At 52.7% G+C, this 22644-nt stretch overlaps 1 protein-coding gene across 1 annotated transcript; it reads left to right on the forward strand.

Annotated features, from left to right (window-relative positions):
* The first annotated feature begins 10974 nt into the window (after positions 1–10974).
* Positions 10975–22170, forward strand: LOC148215833 (acetylgalactosaminyl-O-glycosyl-glycoprotein beta-1,3-N-acetylglucosaminyltransferase-like). Its single transcript, XM_088142140.1, has 3 exons — positions 10975–11104; positions 17279–17850; positions 20302–22170. Exons 2-3 carry the CDS (start codon positions 17295–17297, stop codon positions 20757–20759), a joined length of 1014 nt encoding a protein of 337 aa, XP_087998266.1. The 5' UTR covers positions 10975–11104; positions 17279–17294; the 3' UTR covers positions 20760–22170.
* The last annotated feature ends 474 nt before the right edge of the window (positions 22171–22644 follow it).

The raw sequence follows: 22644 nt of genomic DNA on the forward strand, positions 1-22644 counted from the left end.
CAGTGAGTGTGAAATTATGGGGTCACTCAGATTTAAGACCATATAACATAGCTGATAGGTGGATCACCAGTAATCTTGAGGTGAGTCAAAATGAAAGGCTAATAGTTGATACAAAGGCAATTTTAGACAGCCTCAAAGCAGAGAATGCTGCTACTTGGGCTACAACGATCCAGTCACCTACTGCTGGCTGGCTGTCGGTTTCCAATGCATTTACTAACTTGTGTAATACGTTGAAGAAACATTGAATAACTAAATCTTCCGCCAAAGGTTTTCAAGCAGCCAGATCTCCCTGGTTTGACAATGAATGCCGGTTGATGAAAAAGAAATTGAAGGCAGCCGTGAGATCTGCTCAGAGATGTTCTACTGTTTATACACAAGCTGAGATGCTGACTATAAGAAGAGAATATAAAACACGTATAAAATTGAAGAAAAAAGTTACGTCACCTCAATTTGGTTAGAACTCGAGTTGGCTGCAAAGAGACACAGTTCGGTTATATTCTGGCATTCTGTAGCAGGAATCCTAAAGGAACAGAGATGTGCCTTTGACATACCAATCTCCGCTGAGGACTGGGAGAACGTTTACCGCTGTGTCTTTGCTCTAACGGAATCTACAGAGAAAAGCCCTAAGCAGTGATTTATCATCTGTTGAAGCCTCTCCCGTCTCAGAAAAAGAGGTCCAGTCCATTGTAAAAAGTCTAAAAAGCAGTAAAGCACCCGGTGAGGATTTCCTACCAGCTGAACTATTCAGGAAATTCCCCGCCTGGTGGGGCCCACTCCTGGCAGGTCTATTCACACACGTAAATAATACCTGCCATATCCCAGCCGGGTGGAAGATGGCAATAGTCGTCCCTATATATAAAGGGAATAAAAAGGACCCTAGTAATTACAGGCCCATTCGCTCAATTGACATTGTTGCTAAAATATATGCTCGGTTCCTTCTGAACAGAGTCAAATGTTGGGTAGATGAAAAGCACATTCCCGTAGAAGAAGAAGCAGGTTTCAGACAAAGCCGATCTACCGTTGATAATTGGTTTGTTTTGAACCATCTGATTGCCAAATTTGTCTGTAAGAGGAGACACCTGTTTGCTGCTCTTATAGATCTCACTGCACATTTGACACAGTAAATAGAGAAGGACTATGGCGTAAACGGGCAGCTCTTGAAATACCCCCCGGACTGCTGGCTTTGGTCAAAGCTCTCTGTACGAGGGCCCGTTGGAGAGTGCGGTTCGGGGTTAACGGAGCTATGGCAAATAGGATCAACACAGACAAAGGGGTAAGACGAGGGTGCATGCTAGCACCATTATTACTTAATATATACATCAGTGACTTACCAGGATTAAAGAAAGATCCCACGGTACACGTGCCTAGGGTCCTAAATACATATTGCAACATTTTGCTCTACTCCGATGATATGATATTATTATCATACTCGCAAGTAGGACCGCGTAGGCTGTTAAGAAGACTTAGCTCCTATTGTCAGGATCACTCTTTAATCATTAATAAATCAAAATCAAAAATTATTGTGCTTGGAAAACATTGCAGACACAGATGGCAATTAGACGGTGAACCAATTGAACGGGTTAACGCCTTTCCTTACCTAGGCGTAACTTTCTCTGAGACTGGATCTTGGGTTTGTCATCATCAACGGAGCTCGCTCAGAGCAAAGGCACGTTTAAATCTACTGCTTAAATTAAAAAATCAGAGTTATCCAGGCTCCCTAGTCCCAATAATCAAAGTATACACAGCTAAGGTTACCCCTGTGCTCTTATACGGAGCAGAAGTTTGGGGCCTAAATCCCACCTCACTATTATAACAAACACGACCCCAGCACCTAAGAAGTATTTCGGGCGCAGACAAAAGGGCCTCTGCTGCTGCAGTTAGGGCCGAACTGGGTATTCACACAATCGATTCACTAGCTAAAACCAGAGCATATGGCTATTGGTGCGAAATTAATGAAATGGAGACTGGCAGACTCCCAAAGTTGTGTTTTCTAGAGCAAATAAAATCCCAGTCACGGGCCTCCTGGATTATACAATTGACAGATTATATAAGAAATGGTGGACTTCCTGTCGCTGGTGCGGCGGGAGAACAAGTCAGAAAGTGGGCTGCTCAAGGAATCTCGGGCGTAGGAGCGCAGAAAGACGTAGCCACCCTTGGTACGGTTGGCAGTTTGGAGTGGCTGAGCCTATATAAACAAACTTTTCAAGCTGCCAGCTACTTAAAGACACGAATGCCGAAACACCTTAGGGAGGTATTTACTCGAGCGAGATCTGAGCAGCTTGATACGATGGTTAGACATGGGAGGTTCCGCCGTATCCCGTGTAATGAACGCACTTGGGTCCGTGGAGCATCCGAGAGAGAAGACGTAGCACGTGTATTATCTGACTGTAATTCGTATAAGAAGGAGAGAGAGATGTACCTTGGATCATACATTAACTGAACGACCCATTGGGAACCACGTAGTAAAACAACATATCGTATGTGTGGTCAGAACTTGAAAATAACGTGTAATACAGCTCGGTATCTGAGTAAAACTGTACAGCTGAGATCCGCATACATGGGGTTGATTGGGGTAAACTGTAGGGGTGACACGGAAATATGATCTGTACTCTCACTTACCTGTATACTTAATTGTTGTATTTTATTTCCATTTTACCTAATTTGTTATTACACCGGGAATTATTAACACTTTGTGTTTGAAATTTTGAATTTTGATATGGCCTAAGGGCTAATCAATAAACTTTGATTTGATTTGATTTGATTTGATTCTTCAGCTCCCTGGTTAAGCCTCCCTTTCCTGATGTTCTCCCATCCCGGATCCTGGCGTTCTCTAATCCCAGACCCAGTCCTCTTTTCCTTCAGGTGCCTCTCTAAAAACGGGGTTTCAGGAACAGGTTTCACTCCATTTCTCCCAACGTGCTCATGACAAATGGGGTTTGGTTTTTAACGTATGCTCTATTAACAACTTACTAATTTTTAAGGAAGTATGTCTTCTAACATCTGTATGACAGAGAGCAGCCTTTAATTGAGTAATTCTGCTCCTGCTCTTTGTTTCCCGTGATGTGGTGGGGCTGTTTCTGCCAAGTGAAAGGCCCACCTGCATGTCCCACAGTGACGCACCTCTGTCCCCTTTTCCCAGGGTCTGTGCAACATGCTTGCTGCAGAGGAGAGAACAATAAATAGCTGATATTTCTGCTCTCTTTGTTTGCATAGTATGGCAGTGCCGATTAGCGACTGGACTTGCATTTCAGGAGGCCTCCAAGCCAGTTGATGATTAAACCAGTCTTGTAGTTCCCCATTAGCCCAATGATTTATTCAGCAGTTGACCAAAGAGGGTAATCAGATATAAAATTAGATTGTAAATATAATTAGATGAGAATTCCCAGCTGTTGTGGCACTAGAGGGTAGTCCCACAGTGTAACCTGCTGGGAAATCGTAAGGTTAGCCAAAGCTTCACCTCCGTAGAGAGTCTGGTGACTCTTTAAGAAAAGGTGCAAGGAAGTAGGAATGTTTCACAGGTGGTCTACATGGCAACCGCCTCTCCCTTATTTTCAGAGAACCAGCATTTTCTACTCTCGCGGCGGTTCCAACAATGCAAGAGGGGGTCCTTAAACCGATTTCTCTTTGGACGTCCAGGTGTCAGTAAATGCAGTCCTTTTTGAAAAAGGAGAATCGGACTTTGCAACGAATAAGGTGGGCTCCAGACTGGGGGTACCGGGTCTCCTGGCTCCTGTGCCAGGCCTTGGATCTGCTCATGGGCGGGGGGCGGCGTGACTGGACTTACCCATTTTTCCATGTCCCATCCTGCGTTTTCTGTCACGTTGCATCTCGGCAGGAGACACCAAGGTTGGGAACTGATGGGAAAGGGGGACTGTGCCGCTGATACTAATTTCTGTCTTGTGCGTGTGTTTATCACTGAGGCAGTCTTAGCAACTCCCTGGAGGAGCGCACGTAGTTTTCTTGGCAACCCTTTCAGAAGCGGTCTGCCCTTGCCACCTTCTTCCTGGGGCTCAGAGGGAGGGACTGCCCAGGCACCCAGCTGGCTTCATGCCGAAGCAGGAGGAGGACTTGCGTTTCCTTGTTCCACCTCCAGCGCCTTCACCACTAGACCGCAGCTGTCATGTCCAGACCTGCTGGGTATGAAATAATTCAGATTCCAGGAAGACAGATCATGATTGTTTGGGGGGGGGGAATCCCAGGGGGAAGAACAGTTTACAATGAAACTAACAACTGAGAGAGGTGGTGGGTTCCCCTTTGCTAAGAAGCAAACATTGGATGGTCCTCACGGGGGGAGGGGGGCGTGTGTGTGCTAATTCGGCGTCTTGCACTGAATGGGGAGAGTTGGATTGGATGGCCTCAAGAACTCTTTCCAGGAGCCTAACATTCAAGGTAACCTGAGCATCTTAAGGATGCACCAGCAGAGAGAACGCCCACTTCTGCCGTGCCAGAGCACCCATCCAGCAACGGATCAGCGACTAGCCTCGGTGGCCACCTCTTCTGTGAAGCGCTCTGATCTCCTTTGGAGCCGGTAGAATTTGTGAGCCGTTGCCAGGCTGTTGCCAGGACAGGAGGACGCTCAAGCCGGGCCGAATGGAGGAACCGAGCCCCCCGGACGGGCGGTGGACGGGGGGAGTCCCTTTCGGGAGCTGTGTCTGCAGACCAGCCTGGCCTTCTGGGGATTCTGAAGAGGCCATCTCCACCATCCAGATCAACCCACCCCCATCGTGCAGATTCAGCTGTTCCCAACACGAAAGTCTCCAGCCGGCAGTGGCAGAGTCATAACAAGCACAACTCTCTGCACAACACCAGTTTCACGTCAGGACTCAAAACAAGGACAAATAATACCATCATTTAAACTTTCCAGGATACTCTGTGGCAGACCTCAAAGTGGTTGTTCCGGAAAAACGGGACTTTAACAGCACTATTGAGCAAGAGGCTGCTGAACTCGCATCCATCACAAGGTTTCAGGCAGTCTCAAGCTCTCAACAAACACAGTCGGTTTTCAACACGTTGCCATAATTAATTAATTAATAAGGTACCGGTGATCTGACCCACGTGTGGCCTGCATCTGCATAACAACTCCCCGGTTTAAATCCCACATCAGCCACAAAAGCTTCTGCCTTTGAATCAGAGGTCCTAGTCAGAGAAGGAGCTACCAGGCCCTCCCTGGCTTTTGGCCACGCGGACTAACAGCTCTCCTCCTGCAAGGTCTCCCGAAGCCTGGAGACCGAATCACGGATCGTTCCCCTCCACGTGGGATCGCAGAAGAAACCAGGAAGCAGAGAGGTGGTCTCTGTAGCCCTTCCACGCGGTGGAGATGCTCGTCAGCTGGCTTAGCTGGGAATGCCGCCGTGAGGGTTCCCGACGAGCCCCGGGATCGTTGTCTTGCGGACCTGACAAACTACGAGCGTTGCGTAGTTCGGGGTGTCGAGAGTCTGAGCTGCTGCTGGGGACGAGTCCTGAACTGGTGCTGCTGGTGCTGAAAGGCACTAGAGCGAAGCCCAGCAATCTGCAAGGAGGACGGCTGTGAAAAGGGGGGGATGATGCAAGGGGAGCTTAGCAGCCCAAGGGGATAGGCCCCCACCTTGAACTGCGTTGGTCTCCCAGGCCAGATGCGTTAAGTCCCCAAGCGCTGGACGGTAACGGTTGGAGAACCAGAGGCGCCAGAGGATGCGAGGACTCCTCTCTCGGAGGCAGAGAAGGGAACGGCTCCCGGCGTTCCTGGGCAAATCACGGAGCAGGGCGTTAAAGGCTGGCGGTGGCCATCTGTCTCAACCAGCGCCTTATCTGGGCTCACCAGCTAAGGAGGGTCAGGCCTGCTGGGTCCGGGAGGACAGACCTTCGGGTCGGCAGGTGGCTGGATGGGGAAGTGGGAGCTCACCCCAGAAGCTGGCACAGCCCACTCCTTTCCTGTCGCTGATGAAAAACGACACAGAGGTGCCTACAGGGTCAGTTGAAAGGGGCTTTGCCTTTGGTCTTGTGAACATCGAGGAGGAAGGCAGCTGGTTACTCTTCAGCGCAGAAGCTTGAGGGCAGTAACCTTCCCCCCCAAATGGAGTTACTTGTCTAGTCCACAACGGGATTGCCCTGTATGCAGCTGGAGACCCAGCACCTGGAAGTGCCCCTCTTTCGGCATGAGCTTGCCTCTATGTGAGACCAGGAGCTCTGGTGCCCTCCCCCCATCCCCTGTCCAGTGGCTGCCCGGGAGTGGCCTTTAAAGTGGCAGCGTTCACTCTGGAGCGCCCGGCACGGTCTTCAGTTGCCTGCTCAGCGCCAGGCAGAGAGATTGGCGTTCTCCGGGCCTCTTAATCCGGTGTTACTGCAACTGTGATTGTTAACACGTTCTTATTTTTTATTTTCTTCCTGTGTTACTGATCTGCTCTCCGTGGTCTTTCATTCCGCGTAGTTCGATCCATTGCTTTAACTTGCCGTTTCCAATCTTGGGATTTTATTGCAAACGGTCAGTCCACGTTTGAAGGAGTCAGTCCAAACTTACTAATGCATAAGACCCAAACTCCTCTGAGCTAAGGGACATTTGTCTCGACTCATTTAAAGACCACAGGTAACATCTGGATCCCATGGGAGACCTCCCGACCCCGGCCCCGCAGATGCCCAGAGGTCTCGTTTGGGTTCTGTCGGAGAAAAATCCCTGCACCGCCTGAGCAACCAGTTTCAGGACCTTTCCCCTACTCAGTCAAGACATGATTGAATAGTCTTCAGAATGCCTTTACTCAGCATCTGCGTCGAGCACGCAAGAAAACGTTAAGTGACGTTCCTTGGGCAGGACCTCAAGCAAACCACAAGCGAGCTTTGGCAGTCATTTTCGCACAAAGAGATACGGGTGGCGCAATCCCACATTTGGTCATCTAACTCATCTGGGAGTTCCTTGCTTGTATTTTATCTTGCACCTGCGGGTCTCTGTAGCGCTGCAGCCACACGTGGTGGGTAACGATGGAAATTTCCAGGTGTTGACAGCTTTGGCCAGGCTGAAAGCTTTTCCTTGTGTCAACGTGTGCGACGTTTAAGCTCACTGTTCCTTTGTGGCTGCCCTGTTTTACCCATGAGAACGGTGTAACGAGCTGCCACCTGTTGATCCCAAATCCAGCAACTTTCCTTGCAACCAATATTGATTCAAAAGAAAGTTCATTTATTGAGAGTAAGTGTACAGATCCAAAGCGTTGCTAAGACTGATCAAAAGCACGCCAAAAGCTGTTTTTCTTACTTCCCCCCCCCCCCACATCGCCCTTAGTTCTTGGTCCTCTGATTCTCTTGCTGGTATGACCTTGAGCATGCCAGAGCTTGTGATAAGGCGCCATCTGCTTTAAACGGTTTCTCATTCCTACTTCCCCAGCCCCCTTTTACAATGGCAGAACCGCAGCATGTAAAAAACCATTTTTTTTTTAAACTAGCCATCTAATAATCTATTCTAAAATCTTGCGAGGATTCTGACATACTGCCCCTCCACAAAAGAGGATGTCAGTCGGATGATTCCTCTTCTTCACTCTAAAAAAGAAAAAGCAAAGAAAAACATAATACAATAACCCTTCTAATTGTTAAGGCTTTGTAGGATAAACATCATAAATTTTTTTAACCAAATGTGGAGCCTTTACATGTTTCTTATCAACCCATTCAGCCATTGATTTGGGAAAATGTTTCCACTGAATTAAAAACTGAACCCCCCCCCCCATGCTTTCTACTGTCCAGTATCTCTTTAACTTCAAAATGTTGTTCTCCTTCAACCATCATCGGTTTAGGCGGTGCTGGGGAGGGATGCCATTGAGATGACTCTTTATAGGGTTTAAGCAGGCCGCAGTGGAACTCTGGATGGATGCTTTTAAAGGTAGCAGGCATCTGTAATCGTAGGGCAACTGGATTAATTAGTTTATCTAGAATAAAAGGCCCCACGAACTTTGGAGCGAGCTTTCTGGAAGGTTGTAATGATTTAAGATGCTTGGTAGATAAAAGAACCTTATCTCCTGCTTTCCATTCCTTTTCTGGGGTTCTCTTAGCATCTGCAAATTTCTTGTACGTTGCTCTGGCCTCCTTCAACGACGCAGCAATCTGAGGCCACACTTGTGTCATTTGTTGGACCCATTCATCAACTGAAGTGACTTGAGTGGATTGGTTAGGTAGTTCTGGGATTGGTACAAAGTCCTGTCCTGTAGCTATTTTAAAAGGGGTGAGGCCAGTGCTTTGGTGCACTGCATTATTATAAGCTACTTCAGCAAACGGTAACAGCTCATCCCAATTGTCTTGTTGGTAGTGAATGAAACATCTCAAATATTGTTCTAACACTGAGTTCAGACGTTCACGTGATCCCGCCGTCTGGGGGTGGTACCCTGAACTCAAGCCTTGCGATGCCCCCAGTAGTTTTAGGAACGCCCTCCAGAACTTGGCAGTAAACTGGACCCCGTGATCCGAAATTACTCGTTCTGGGACACCATGAGCTCGGTAGACATGCTGTATAAATAACTTAGCCAGGTTTGGGGGCTGATGGAAGGGATTGGCATGCCACAAAATGTGCTTGTTTGGAAAAAAGGTCTGTAACTACCCAAATAACTGTCTTTTTGTTGCTTTCAGGCAGGTCTACAATAAAGTCCGTGGAAACTTGCTTCCAAGGAGCCCCTGGATTTGCTACTGTCTGTAGAAGCCCCATTGGTTTGCCCCCTCTTTTTTTTGCCATTGCACACGTGGGGCATGTAGCTACATATTCCCCTACATCTTTTCTCATTGTCGGCCACCAAAATTGTCGCCTGAGTAGATGTAACGTCTTCACAAAACCAAAGTGCCCAGCTGTTCTGCTGTTGTGACTTCTTTGCAAGACCCACTTTCTATTGTCTGCAGGGACATACAGCTTATCTTGCCACCACCATGCCCCTTGTTTGTTCACTAGTAATTGGCTGTTGCTTTTAAACCAATCATCCTGAGCAATCTGGGCATTTAATTTTTTCAACAATTCTCCTTCTGGTTGTTCTTCACCCCTCTTTTTCTGAGCTCTAGTGACCACCCTTACGGCTGTTTGGGTAGATGGAATTACAGGAGCGACTACTTCCTCTCGCTTGCTGTTGTGTTGAGGCAATCGAGACAGGGTGTCTGCCAGACATTTTTTTCCCCCAGGAATGTACTTCAGGGAGAAGTTAAATCGATGGAAATATTGTGCCCATCTCATTTGCTTGGGTGACAGCTTCCTCGGTGCAGTCAAAGGCTCTAGATTCTTGTGATCAGTCCAAATTTCAAAGGGATGGGGTGATCCCTCTAACAAGTGTCTCCAGCAAACTAACGCCCAGCGCACTGCGAACACTTCCTTTTCCCACACCAACCAGCGTCTCTGAGTTTCTGAAAATTTCCGGGATATGTATGCACATGGAAACAGCTCCCCCCCTGCCCCCTTCTGTAACAACACAGCTCCCACTGCCACATCCGAAGCGTCTGCCTGTATGACAAATGGCTGTTCTGGATCAGGGTGCTTTAAGATCGGTTCAGCTGTGAACAGACACTTTAAACTTTGAAAAGCTTCCTGGCACTCCTTAGTCCAGGCCAGGGGGGGCTCCAGGTTTTGATGCCTTCGCTTTGTCCTTGCCCTTGGTTTTCAACAAATCGGTGAGTGGGAGTGCTACTTGGGCAAAGTTGGGTATGAATTGCCGATAGAAGTTAGCAAAGCCCAGGAAACTTTGAAGCTGACGCCTGGTTTTGGGAGCCTCCCAACCTGTGACGTCCCTCACCTTGACCGGGTCCATTTCAATTCCCTGATGCGAAATTCTATACCCCAAATAAGTTGCATAAACACCCCCGCCGCTCCTTTTCATCCAAACGGCATTATTTCATAACGGAAACACCCCAGGGGCGTGTTAAAGGCAGATTTCCATTTCTCCTTCCCGGATTCGTACCCTGAAGTACGCCTCCCTTAAATCCAGTTCTGTGAAAATTTTCCCTTTGGATAAATGGGCCAGCAGATCTTTCATCAAAGGGAGTGGGTACCGGTTGTCAGCAGAAATGGCATTTAGCCCTCTATAATCTGTGCACAAACGTAGGGAGCCATCCTTCTTTTCCCTAAATAACACCGGTGCAGCAATTTGAGAATGCGTAGGTACAATAAAGCCCCTCTTTAGGTTCTTCTCAATGAACTCCCGCAAGGCTTCCAACTCTTTGGGTGTCATTGGATACATTTTCTTCCTTGGAAATTTAGCCCCCGGCTCAATCTCTATGGCACAGTCACAGGCGCGATGGGGGGGGGGGGATAGCTGATCTGACTCCCTTTCGCTAAACACCTCCTGCAGGTCGAGGTATTGCTTGGGAATCTGAGTTGCCCCCCCCCGCCTTTTCCCCACTCACAGTGCCCATCTCTTCATCTGACAACGTTTCAGTAACTCCTTCAACTTGCACTCCCCCCTCCTTTGGGAAACGCAAGATCTTTTCCTCCCAGTTCACTTCTGGGTTCTTCCTTCTTAACCGGTTCATGCCCAGAAGCACTGGGTTGCCTGCCATGGGAGTCACTAGGAATTTAATAGTCTCTTTATGGTCCCCCATGGTTAGCTCGAGCTCTTCAGTACGATACTCCACCGGCCCTCCCCCCGCTGGGGATCCGTCCAGCTGGGTAAAAACCACAGGGTTTTGAGTCTCTTTAAGTGCAGTCCCAAACCCCGGGCGAGAGCGGGGTTAATCAGGTTTCGGGAGCAGCCAGAGTCTATCAGCGCCTGCATCTCCGCCCTTCGCTTCGTCCTCACCACCCTTAGTTCCACCCAAGTTTTAATGGGACTCACCCCCCTCTCTTCGCTCTCCGAGTCCTCTCGTGAGCTGCTTTCTTTCTCCGGGAGAGCAGCCGCTTGTCAGAGAGAGAGCGGAGCTAACAGTTTCCGGGTTTTGCCGCCGCGGCGTGTTGCCGCCCTAGCTCCCGACTCGCTGCCTACCGCCGCTGACTCCTTCTTGCCGGGCTTCGAAGACTTCGGCCCCTTCCGCTCCGTCTTCTTGCCTCCTTGCCCCGTCTTCGCTTTAGGGCACGCAGCGGCAAAGTGCCCCGGCTCCCCGCAGTTGAAACAGACGCGCTGGCTCCTGCTGCTTCCTGGCGCGCTGGTCTTCGCCTTGGCCGCCGGCTTCTTTGTGCCAGGTAAGGGCGGAAGTCGGGTTCTTGCTTCTATGGTGCGCCATTGCTCCTCCACCTCGCCGGCCATAGCCACCCATCCATGAAAGGTTTTGGGGAAACCCTAGCACACCACGCACTGCAGCAACTCGGGTTGCGAGCCTCTCTGGAAAAACTCGATCGGGAGCTCTTCAGGCACGTGAGGCAGCCTTTGAGCCAACCCCCGAAATTCGTAGGCGTACTCTGATACCGACTTGGACCCCTGCTTCAGCCTTTCCAGGTCACGTCGTGGTTTAAGCGCCATGCACGGGTCTTCAAAGCGTGCGCAGAGAGCCGCCATGAAATCCTCTAATCTCCTTAAAGCCCGGTCCTTCGCCCTGTGCAGGCCAACCACCCATTCTGCAGCCGTACCTTCAAAAAAACTGGACACATAGGAGACCTTCTCTTCCTCGCTGCGGAACAGACCTCCATAGCCTTCCATGTAGATCCACACCTGGGTGATAAAGCAAGCCAGCTGCTCAGCATCTTCCCCGAATTTCATGGAGATGCCCCGCTGCCGCATCGGGCTCTTCTTGGCTCTGCTAGGTGTGAGATCCTCCTCCTCCTCGCTGGAGGTCTCACCTTCGGCCGACTGCTCTGCCGCCTCCGTACCTCCCGGTGTGGCCGCTGACTCTCGCGTGGGGGGCGTAAATCCCCCTCCAAGCAGTTGATCCACCGCTGCTTTAAGTGCTCGCACATCATCGGATAGGGACCCCATCTGCCCTTCCAATTTCCCCATGTGATCTTTCATCGAAGGGCCTCGTCCCCTTGTCACCGTTGCCTTCGCCCCCGCTCGGGCTTGGCGCGATGATTGCACCGGCTCCTCCTGGGTTATCACCTTCACTTCCAATGGAGGGGGGACCGATCTCTCTTCTTCTTCCTCAATTACACTGTCAGCCATCCTGCTGCTTGCTTGGTCCCGGTCAACGTGAGGCTTTGGACTCCCCGCAGGGCAATCTCCCTGGTGGAAGTCTACCCTGGGAGTCTTAGCAAAATGTAACGAGCTGCCACCTGTTGATCCCAAATCCAGCAACTTTCCTTGCAACCAATATTGATTCAAAAGAAAGTTCATTTATTGAGAGTAAGTGTACAGATCCAAAGCGTTGCTAAGACTGATCAAAAGCGCGCCAAAAACTGTTTTTCTTGCTTTCCCCCCCCCTACATCTCCCTTAGTTCTTGGTCCTCTGATTCTCTTGCTGGTATGACCTTGAGCATGCCAGAGCTTGTGATAAGGCGCCATCTGCTTTAAACGGTTTCTCATTCCTACTTCCCCAGCCCCCTTTTACAATGGCAGAACCGCAGCATGTAAAAAACCATTTTTTTTTTAAACTAGCCATCTAATAATCTATTCTAAAATCTTGCGAGGATTCTGACAAACGGTTACTTTAGCCACATCTTTGCAAGCATCGTCGCATGATGGCAACTGTACTGCTCCTCTTTCCCCTTGCAGCTCCTAACAGAGGGGGGTGAGGTCAGATAGAAATCTGTCCCTCAAATTTGGGGCACATTATTTACGTAAAAGGAATTAAAGGGAGGCTTTACATATCCAAATCACCTTTAGTAAGAACTTTCAGCTTGTTAACATTTGCACTTGTAAACTGAGTGATTTCTCACAAAATACTCCATCAAAGGACACTGAAAGTCTGAACGTTCAGCAGCAAGCAAGAAATTCGGTGACACAATTATGGCATAATTTCTCCAGCGTCTCACGAAGCCCAGAATTGCAGGTGCAGACACAGACAGGTAATACTGAACTGGTGTAGCTTTATTCATTTTCTGGCTCATGGAGATATTCGACATCTTAAACAGTTGGTGTGGCAGCCACCACGGTCCACACTTGATGCTTCCTGTGGTAAAGCCGCACTGAGGAAAGCCACGCTGCCCATCCTCAGTGCTGTTGCCTTACAGTTGAGGGCAAAGAAGCAAGTTTTGTTTCCTGGATCTTGAGATATCAGTTGCTCCACAAAACGTTTAAACATTCTTCCTTGTCTTCGTTTGCAACACACAGTCCAACAATTATATATTTAATTCCTTGCATCTCAGCTTCCACTGGAACACCTGATGCACTTCTCTCTAAACCTTCTTTGGAGCAATTGATATCTTTCTCCTATGAAAATCGGGGCTTGATGGGAGGTTGGAATGGAGTGACGGCCTCAGCTGGGTAGAACTTCAGGTAAGGGAATTCAGCTTAACCGAGGGAGATAACCCAAGTTTTTTTTTCTTAGAAGCCGTTTTCTAAACGTCTGAACTTGCCTTGCTGCGTAATGCGTCGTACGTGGGGGAGCCAACCGTTCCTGCTTGGATCTAATTCTTCTATTCCATCACTTCTGTTAGGAATAGACGTAACCAGTTTTGCATCGCTGCGTATTCTCGGACCTCGTTCTCCCAGCCTCGTCTTGTAGGCAAAGTTTCGCTCTTCCGACGTTGGGTCAAAGCGGCTCTTGCTGCTGTCAACGGGTATCTCAGCAAATTGTGGCACTTCTCATGTATACTCTCCGGAATTACGCCGCAACGTTAATACAAATGTTGTGGTCTCAATTCAAATTTCATTTTCAAAAACGTTGGAGTATTTTGGTGTGCTTCCTGCCAATACTCTCTTTGCAAGACCACCGCACGTGGCAGGATGTTCCTTCTTGATTACGGCATTTCCAGCATTTGTTATTGCGTGACTTGTCCATCTTGGCAATCGCTGAAGGAGCTATATGCCATCTATAAAACACCTTTACCAATTTTCCCTCAAATTGTAGCTTGGGTTGCGTTTTGTGGACTGTTGTTCCGCTGTAATTACTTCTTGGAAGTTCTGCATCCGTTTTTCTCACGCTGTTCTTGATTTGCTCGGTCTCCGTATCGTGTTTCAACCACAGTTCATAGACGGGGCCCAATAAACAGTCTTAATTTTGTATAAGCCAGTGTTGTCCAAACTTGGCCACTTTAAGATGAGTGGACTTCAACTCCCAGCATGGCTGGCTGGGGAATTCTGGGAGTTGAAGTCCACTCATCTTAAAGTGGCCAAGTTTGGACAACACTGGTATAAGCGCGTCACCTTCCGTCATCTCTCCCAGGGTCCTCCTCCCGAGGACTTACAGTACGGCTGAGTCCGCCTTTTCTCCTGCCCAGACGCAGGCGCCTTCCCGAGGTGCTCCGTTAACGGCCTCTCCTCTCCCGTCGAAGCAAAAGGCAGGAAGTCCTCCGGGCAGCTTCCCACCTTGGTGTCTTTTCGTGTCTTGCACCTGCAGCTCCCGCGAGGCTGCAACAGCCTTGGCCGCGTGGATCGCGGCCGGATGCCAGGCGGGGCGGCGCCAGAGTCATCCCTGGCATAGGCTTGAGCTTCACGAGCCGTGCGCAGAGGGAGACCCTGCGGGACCCAGCCCTTATTCCTGCGATTCCAGACATCTAGCCTTGAAAAACAGTCAGGAGACCCTCCGCCTCTTCCTTGAGCAAACAAATGGTTTCAAAGCGCTGTAGCTTTTTCCAGCCCGGTGCCCCTGCAGATGATAAACTAGAGTTTATTTTTCTGGTACTTGTTCCACAAATATTCAGAGGATTTGTGGGCCCAATTCACCCTCCGATTAGTCCCAGGTATGTCAACTTCAATCCAGCACAATTTCTCCCTCCTGTTCAAAACTGCCCGCAAAGGGGAATCCGGGGCCTCCCGAGGCCGACGGAGCATGGATGCGGCAGGACATGCTCACTGGTGTCTGGCCACAGTCTGCTTCCTCGTACTTTCAGCCTCTGGTTTCTTGTCCTGGGATTATGAAGAAAGATACAAAATCTCACTGTCCAGTCTTAGCCCCAAGCTTTTGTTGCTAAACTGGTTTGATAAGAAACTGAATTATCAGCCCGCAAGGATTTCCCCTGCTTGTCTTTCAAGGCCATCCTCTTGAAGATAATGGCTGCCCAGGTTCCCTCTTGGCTCAGCTGGGCATGAATTGTGTCCATTCATTTCATGTGCAATCCTGTTTCTTGCCCAGTTCTTCTTTCTGCAGGACATGCCATCCTGGGACAGTCTCCATTAACTTATTTTTTGATCTACGTCCTGCTTCTCTCCCCAGAGCTCCAGGTAGATGGTTTATGTGGGGATCCGCTTCATTTTATCCCCAGAACTGTGGCTGGAAGATGAGGCCGGGCTGAGGAGGAGTGGCCGGTCAGCTTCCCTGCTAGGGGAGGACATCCCGGCCCGTGAGCTTTTCCCGGTCAAAAAGGAGGGTTCTGTTTTCCTGGAAATGCGCAAGGGTGGAGGACTCTGTGCCAGAGGGACTGGCTGTGTGCGCGGCTGGCATCTCGCTACCTGGAGCCTGTGGACGGGTCGGGCTTGGTGACGAGCCCCGTCATCCCTGGCCCTAGGAGGGTGCCGAGGGAGGAAGAGGTCTTTCCCATTCACCTGTCCCCAGGTCAGCCGGCCACCTTGCCCCTCCGTGGCTGTGAGCAAGCCACATCCTGGGCGACAGAGGAGAAGTGACCCAGGAGTTGAGCTCCTTCCGAAGAATCACACAGTTCACCACCCTCAGACAAAGCAACCTTAGTAAACTGAAATTTGAGTTTTTTACAGTAAACTAATGCCTCATCAGTGAACTCCTAATGATCGGGTGAACGGTGGCTTGACTTCTCTCCCAGCAATCATAACGGCAGCTGTGCTTAATCCGAACCCGTGGCTGCAGACCCACCTGGGGAAGGTTTCTGGGGCTCCAAAGCCTCCTGCCCAGAGACGCTGCTCGGAAGGCCACTCCCCATTTTTCCTGGACAACCTTGGCTCTTCGGGCAAAGCCAACCGGACAGAAGGCCAACACGAGCCCTCTCTGCACTTTGTGCCCAGCCACGGAGCGGGCAGGGGAGCTCCCCTGCACAGACAGCCGAACGGCTCGTGACCTCCCGCTGCGAGACCTCTCCTGCTGGCCTGCCGACTGGCAGGGAATCTCCCAGAGTTGACCCCCAACACAGCTGGATTTTCTGTGCTGACACCGGTTGCTGCCGGCCCCCGAGATAGCAAGCCCAGTGCCTGCCACGCTACAGCGATAGGCAGGGTCAGCTGGAGCGCTGGAAGAAAAGAGTCCCTTTTACCTGGATCTCACAACAGCAGCTGCCAGCACAGTCACAGGCTCGGCTCAGGTCGAGACCAGGAATCCAAAACAGCCAGCAGTCCAAGGGACCAGACACGAGACACGGTGAGAGGGAATCCAGGGCTCACGGCAAGGGAAGCCCAGCAGAGCCCAGCTGGCAAACTCGCTTTCCCCCAGGGGGGAAGCCGCCACCTGAGCCGAGCAGAGCCTGGACCTTGGAAGCGCCCTCTGCTTGGGACGGGGGGCGAGCCCCAGGGCCCGGGAGGCTGGCGGCGGGTGCGGGCAGGCGGGCGGGGGTCCTGGGATCGGCCTCGCCCAGGTGGAGACACTGGCTGCCCACTGCTGGCAGCACCCCTCCGGGACTGCCTTCCCAAGGTGTCCTGGCGATTCTGGGCTGACCAGTCTGGCAGGGCCATAACGCCGGAGGGCCCCGGGGGGAGGGAGGCTGCCGAACTGCTGGCTCTCCTCCTGGCTCTCTTTTCCCGGTCAAGCCCTTTGGACAGATGGGGGGGATTAACTGCCGGGCGAGATGGAGGGTTGCAGCCCCAGTTCTGCAAGAGTCCGGAGAGGAGCTTCTCCACCTGAGAAAGGCCGTGGCCGCCACGTCCCTTTGTCCGCAGCGAGGGTCAGCGCCACTCCCAGTGCCACTCCTCGCCTCGCAGGGCTCTCAGGCCCCGGAACGGCTTCCTCTCCGGAGACCTGCCAGGTCCTGCCATCGGTGGCCAGGAAGCTGCTCTGGGGAAAGGGTGGGGGAGGCTGAAGTCTGTCGGAGCACCTCCCAGCTGCCTCCTCTGGATGGGTGGAAGATGCCTGAGGTGCGGCTGCCTCCCTTGGCAGCCGGGCACGGTCTCCAGATACGTGGCGGAAGCAGCAAGGAGGGGAGGTGGGGAGCCCTGACCAGCCAGCCAATAGAAGGAGCCCTTCCCTGGAGTCGCCCCACCCGCCCAGGTGAGGCAGAAGGGTCTCGGAGGGAGCAGAAGACCTGCTTTGAAGGGGTGGGAGAGCAGAGCCCGGCCCTGGAGGAGCAGGGGGCTCCGGGACTTTGCCCGGGTGGAGCTTGGGCTGGCCCCTCTCTCTGTTAATCGACGCCTTTGGCTCCCACCAGGTTCCCCCAACTCACAATGCGCAGGAGCTACCAGTCTGGGGGGCTGGCGCTGGTGAGCCTGGCCTCGGTCGTCTTGTACCTGAGCTTGCACAGGCGGCAGCTGGTCCCCGGCACCCCTGCCGTCGCCAAGGACAGCCGCACCACCACCCTGACCGACGGCACCTCCACCTTCCTCCTCAACCACAGCCTCTACGAAGCCCACTTCCCCCACCTGCAGCGCTACCAGTGCCAGGAAGTGATCGCCAGGGACGCCTTGTGCCAGGGCCCCGCCAGGGCCCCGCTGCTCCTCCTGGCCATCAAATCCCACCCGGCCTCCGGCAGCAGGAGGGACACCCTGCGCCGCACCTGGGCCCGGCCGGCGGAGGTGGGGGGCTTCTGGCTGCAGCCCCTGTTTCTCCTGGGGGCAGCGTCCAGCGACAAGGACGCTGAGCTGGTAGGACTGGAGAGCCACACCTTCGGCGACATCCTGATGTGGGATTTTGCAGAGTCTCACCACAACCTGTCCCTCAAGGAGCGCTGCTTCCTTCGGTGGGTCCACCAGCACTGCCAGCGAGCGGCCTACGTCTTCAAAGGTAGGCGGACGAGGAGCTGCGCAGCCGGGGCCCGTCCATGCTCTCTGCGCCCAGCTAAGTGCAGGAGGACCCAGAACCCGCCTTCACGCCACCCGTGGAGCTGGGTTAGGGTTCACCTTGGGACTTAACGGGTTGTCTGAACCCAGCAAGGGTTTACTCAGTCATACCTCCTTTGAATGTGATAAAGGGGCTGACTGAGCGTATACGCAAGAGAGAAAGAGGGAAAAGGTACACTTTTCTTGCAACACTTTTGCACAATACCTTACTCTTAAAGAAACAGGTTAGAGGGGAATTGTGATCAAATGCAACGCAGATGACTAAGGACATTAAATCACTGCAGCGTCAGCATCTGTGAACGTAAACCTGAGTTAAGGATCGCAGGGAAGGGGCAGACCTGGGGGAAAGGGCGGGCGTTCTTCTTAAGGGGAACTTGGGTTGGGCACCTTGTGTGATGCCAACGCCTTTAAGGAGAGCCAGCGGGAGCCTCTGGGGTAGCAGCCTTCTCTCTCTCGGCTGCGGACAAACCGATGGATCCTCGAACAAATCGACCCAGAGTTCTCACTCGAGACACCAATGACCCGGCTCGAATGGTCAACTGAAGGGCATGGCACTTCAAGGGGTGTTCTGGTTCTTGGCTTTTCAATATTTACATTTCAAATGAGTTGGATGGATGAAGGGAAGGAATTGCAAATAATATAACATTGGGTGGGATACTTCACACACTAGAGGACAAATAGTTTTCAAGCTACCTTGGCAGGTTGAAGAACTGGGCTGAAAGTAACAATATGAAAATTAATAGAGATAAGATATCTTATCTTAGGAACATCAGCTGGCCAGGTGGAGAATATTTGGCTCAGAAATAGTACCTGAATCAACCAAAGTAGAATTTCCAAACACAAGGAGAAATTGTTCCACTTCATTTTGTTTTGATTAGATTGATTGATTGATTGATTGATTGATTGATTACGTGCCTTTAAGTTGGTGTTGCCTTTAACACGGTTTGTTTTCTTGGCTGTCCACGGTCTTATGAGGACTTTCCTCCAATGCCAAAGTTCAAAAGCGTCAACACTCTTCCTAGTCTGCTATTCCTTCAACTTTTGCTTCCATAGAAGGTCACAGGAAATACCACGGCTTGCACAATTCTGATCTTTGCAGGTACAGACACATCACAGCGTTTGAATATCTTTTCCCAGGCCTTCATGGCTGCTCTGTCAAGGGCTCCTCTGCGGCGTGTTTCTTGACTGCTTGCTCCTTTATTGTTGATGGTTGATCAACAGTACCATAGGTACTGACCAACAGTAGGCAGAAGCTCTCTACCACTTTGATACCTTCACTGTCAGTTCTAAGGCTGGTTGTTGTGCCTGTTGCCGTTAGTTCGATCTTTGCCATAGTTAATCTTTTCCCCATTCTTCACTGTGCTCCTTCACTCTTATTACTCGAGCTCGCAGATCCTTTGCATTTTCAGCCACGAGGGCAGCCTCATCAGCATAGTACGGGCTATTGCTGTTTCTTCCTCCAGCCTTAAAACCCCACTCATCTTCTTCCACTCTAGCTCCCCTAATATGTATTCAACATAGAGGTCGAATAAATGAGGGGAGCGTAGGCAGCCTTCTCGCACTCCTTTGCCAACCTGGAGCCAGTCTTTTTGCCATCTTCTGTGGCTTCCCGACCTTTATATACTTTTCTCATTAATACGATGAGACGTTCTGGGATTCCCATTTTTCTGAGCACATTCCACAGCTTGACCCGATCGACCCGATCAGAGGCCCTTCTATGATCAACGAAGCACATCTCGTCTCCCTTTTGGTATTCTTTAGCTTTCTCAATTATCCGGCGTGCATCAGCCACCATGTCTTGTGCTCCTCGGCCATTTCTAAAGCCAACGCACACCTGGCACCCCTTTTTCCGTGGTCAGGCCCCTGCTTAAACGCCACGTCCCGTTCTGGGCATCACAGCCGAAGAGGAGTTGAGAGAAACTGGAACAGACGCAGAGGATGGCAGCAGGGATGATGGGGGTGGGGTGGGGGGTGGGCTAGACCCCAAGTCCTCAAAAAAGAGATGGAGAAGCTGAGGGTACATTTAACCCGGAGAAGAGAAGAACGAGGGGAATCTGATTGTCCTTTTCAAATACCTGAAAGCCGTCAGAAAGTCAGAGTGCAAGATTTAGAATAATGGATTTCGGTCACAGAAGGGTAGATTCCCACTAACCATTAGGAGTTTTTCAGCCCTAACAGTGGGACCCATGGCTCTATGGTGGAGGGCGGGCTTTCACTTGGGGGGGCTTAAGGAAAGGCTGGACGGCCCCCTTGTAGAACTTGGGATTTTACTGGGCATCCACTGGCGGGTGTCCAGAAAGTCAAGATGGTGGATGCACCTGGCGATAGAAGTCCCGCCCTTTTCAACCTTCGACTCCTGTAACTCCATGGGTGTCAATGCCACGCTGTCTTTTAGGGGACGACGACCTTTTCGTGAACCCCAAGGTCCTGACCGAGTACCTCCACCGGACGCCCAACGCCTCCCACTTCATACATGGCAACATCCAGTTCCACTCAGCGGTCATGCGGAGGGGCAAGTACGCCGTCTCGCGGGACTTCTACCCGAAGGACCACTACCCCAACTTCGCCTCCGGAGGAGGGTTCATCATGTCCAGGCCGGTGCTGGCCGCCCTCTACCAGGCCTCCCTGGAGCTGCCCGTCTTCCCCCTCGACGACGTCTACCTGAGCTTCCTGACGCTGGCGGCCAGGATCCCCCACCGGCACGACGGGGCCTTCCGCGTCTGGGGCATCCCCAAGGATGTCCTCTCGGCGTACCAGGAGTCCATGACCGTCCACGGGCTCTCCATGGAGAGGATTGAGGAGGTGTGGAAGGAACTCGAGAGCCTCCAGCAGGACCCCAGGACCCCCTCCTGAGGCTTGCGGGCGGACCAGCCCTCCCCCCCGGCCGCCACCCAGCAAGCGGATGCCCCAGGTCCTTGGGGGCCCGTTGGGCCGAGGTGCCTTGGCCGGAGGGCTGGTCCACTCCCCACGTGGCTCGGAGCGGGGGGCACCACGACGCGAGCCGGGCAGGACTGGCAACAGGAGTGCCAGCTCACGTTCTCCCTCGCTCGGCTGGGGAAATGCCCTCTCACGGAGACCGGAAGAGGCATCGTCCTCATGCAGGGGACATAAAAACGAGCAGTGCCATCCTGGGCAATGCAGCCACTTCTTTGCGCTCTGTCTTTCTCCCTCAGTCCGTAGAAGCTGCGTTTCTGGTTTGGGAAGGGCCACGAGGCGGATCAGTGCAGAGGGGCCTTTCTCCGCAAGGAGGAAATTGAATAGGGCGGCTCAGCCCTCCACAACTGGGGGGTATTTTGGCAGCGCGACCCCCGCCCTTCCCTGCAGACCCTGCACCCGCTTCCAGGAGGGCAGTTCAAGGGGGCACCTCAATCTTTGCAGCACCAGAGCTTCGAGTGGTGCGTGCCAGAGGGCGCCAAGAGCATCCGGATGCCCTGCGTCCGTGAGGGAGGGAAAGGGCTCTGGGGGAGTGGGGGCAGACCCCACCTGCCTCCTCTGCTCAGCCTCCTACAGCTAAGAGAGGCTCCTGGGTGCCCAGGCCCGAAGGCAGGCAGGAGTCCGGGGGCTGACCCTGGAAGCAGCGTGGGGCGGCGGGATCCAGAGGGTCTGCAGGGGGCAGCCCTTGCAGAGGTGGGGTTTGGCACCCCAACTCTTCCGAGGGGCCAGGGATTCCTGGAATCAGACCCCCCAAGGGCCTGGGAGGTTGAGGCTGGCTTGCCTGCCTTCTCCAGGGGCCCTTCCTCTTCACCCCCAGCCCCCCCCGGAGGGCAGAGGCTGTCCCGGTCCACTCAGGGATCGGCCATGGGGGCGGCCACATTCTTCCAGAAACAGATCTCAGGCTGGGCTCGGTGAAGGCCTTTCCCTCCTCACGTGCAAGCAGCCATGCGCCGTGAATCCCACCACTGCTGCTGGTCTGACGGCCCCGCTGCAAACGGTTGCCAACAAGGACAGGAACTAGCCCTTGCCCCCGGCTGAGGGGCTGCTCCTCCAGCGTAGCCCCCTTCCAGGGCAGCCCCAAAGCGGCAGGAATCCAGCCCGGCCTGGGGGAAACGGGCCAGCCCAGCGCTCGGGCACCTTTGGCTGAAGCTAGGCCAAGAAGGGCAAGGCCAGCGAGGCAGAACATTGGCCCTTTCTGGGGCGTCGCCGTAGTTGGTCCAGGGTGCCAGGCGTCGGCGCTGGATGAGGGATGACAGAGCCCCCCGCTCGGCAAGGCCGGGCTGCCCGCCAGCGCCTGCCTGCGGCCATCTTCGTGGGGGCGAGGGCTCTCCCGGGGCGAGGCTCGAACAGGGAGAAGCCACACGACGGGCCAAGGCTTGATGCCAATCGCACACGCGCAGAGCACCTTGCCCACCCCCCAGTGTACGAGGGGGGCGCCACGATCGTGCCACTGCCAGAGCCTGGGAGGCTGCCTTTGGGGCGCGCTCGCCACGAGGTCGCAACAGTTCACCAGTCGGCCCGCAGAGCCGGCCTGTCAGTCCTGGGCCTCCCTCCTTTTCCCTCAGTTTCACAGGCCCCTTTCTGCCCAGCAACAGCCAGTGCCGGCCATCCACGGAGCCCCCGCTCGGCAAGGCCGGGCTGCCCGCCAGCGCCTGCCTGCGGCCATCTTCGTGGGGGCGAGGGCTCTCCCGGGGAAAGATGGCTTCCCGGAGGCGCTTCGGGAGGCAGCTCCCTCAGAAGTGGGTCGCGCTGAGTCCCTTCGGGCCCGGCTGACTTCCCGCTCGCCGGCCCCGGGGCCCCAGGG

Source organism: Python bivittatus, unplaced genomic scaffold, assembly GCF_059951505.1.
Source record: "Python bivittatus isolate LINGU-HERP-01145 unplaced genomic scaffold, Pbiv_v1 ctg000370_np1212, whole genome shotgun sequence".
Lineage (NCBI taxonomy): Eukaryota > Metazoa > Chordata > Lepidosauria > Squamata > Pythonidae > Python > Python bivittatus.

Bases quoted from the DNA above. Each gene is read 5' to 3' on its own strand.
- LOC148215833 (XM_088142140.1), top strand. From the start codon at position 17,295: ATGCGCAGGAGCTACCAGTCTGGGGGGCTGGCGCTGGTGAGCCTGGCC. The intron at 17,851-20,301 runs GTAGGCGGACGA...GCTGTCTTTTAG, and splicing joins AGCGGCCTACGTCTTCAAAG to GGGACGACGACCTTTTCGTG.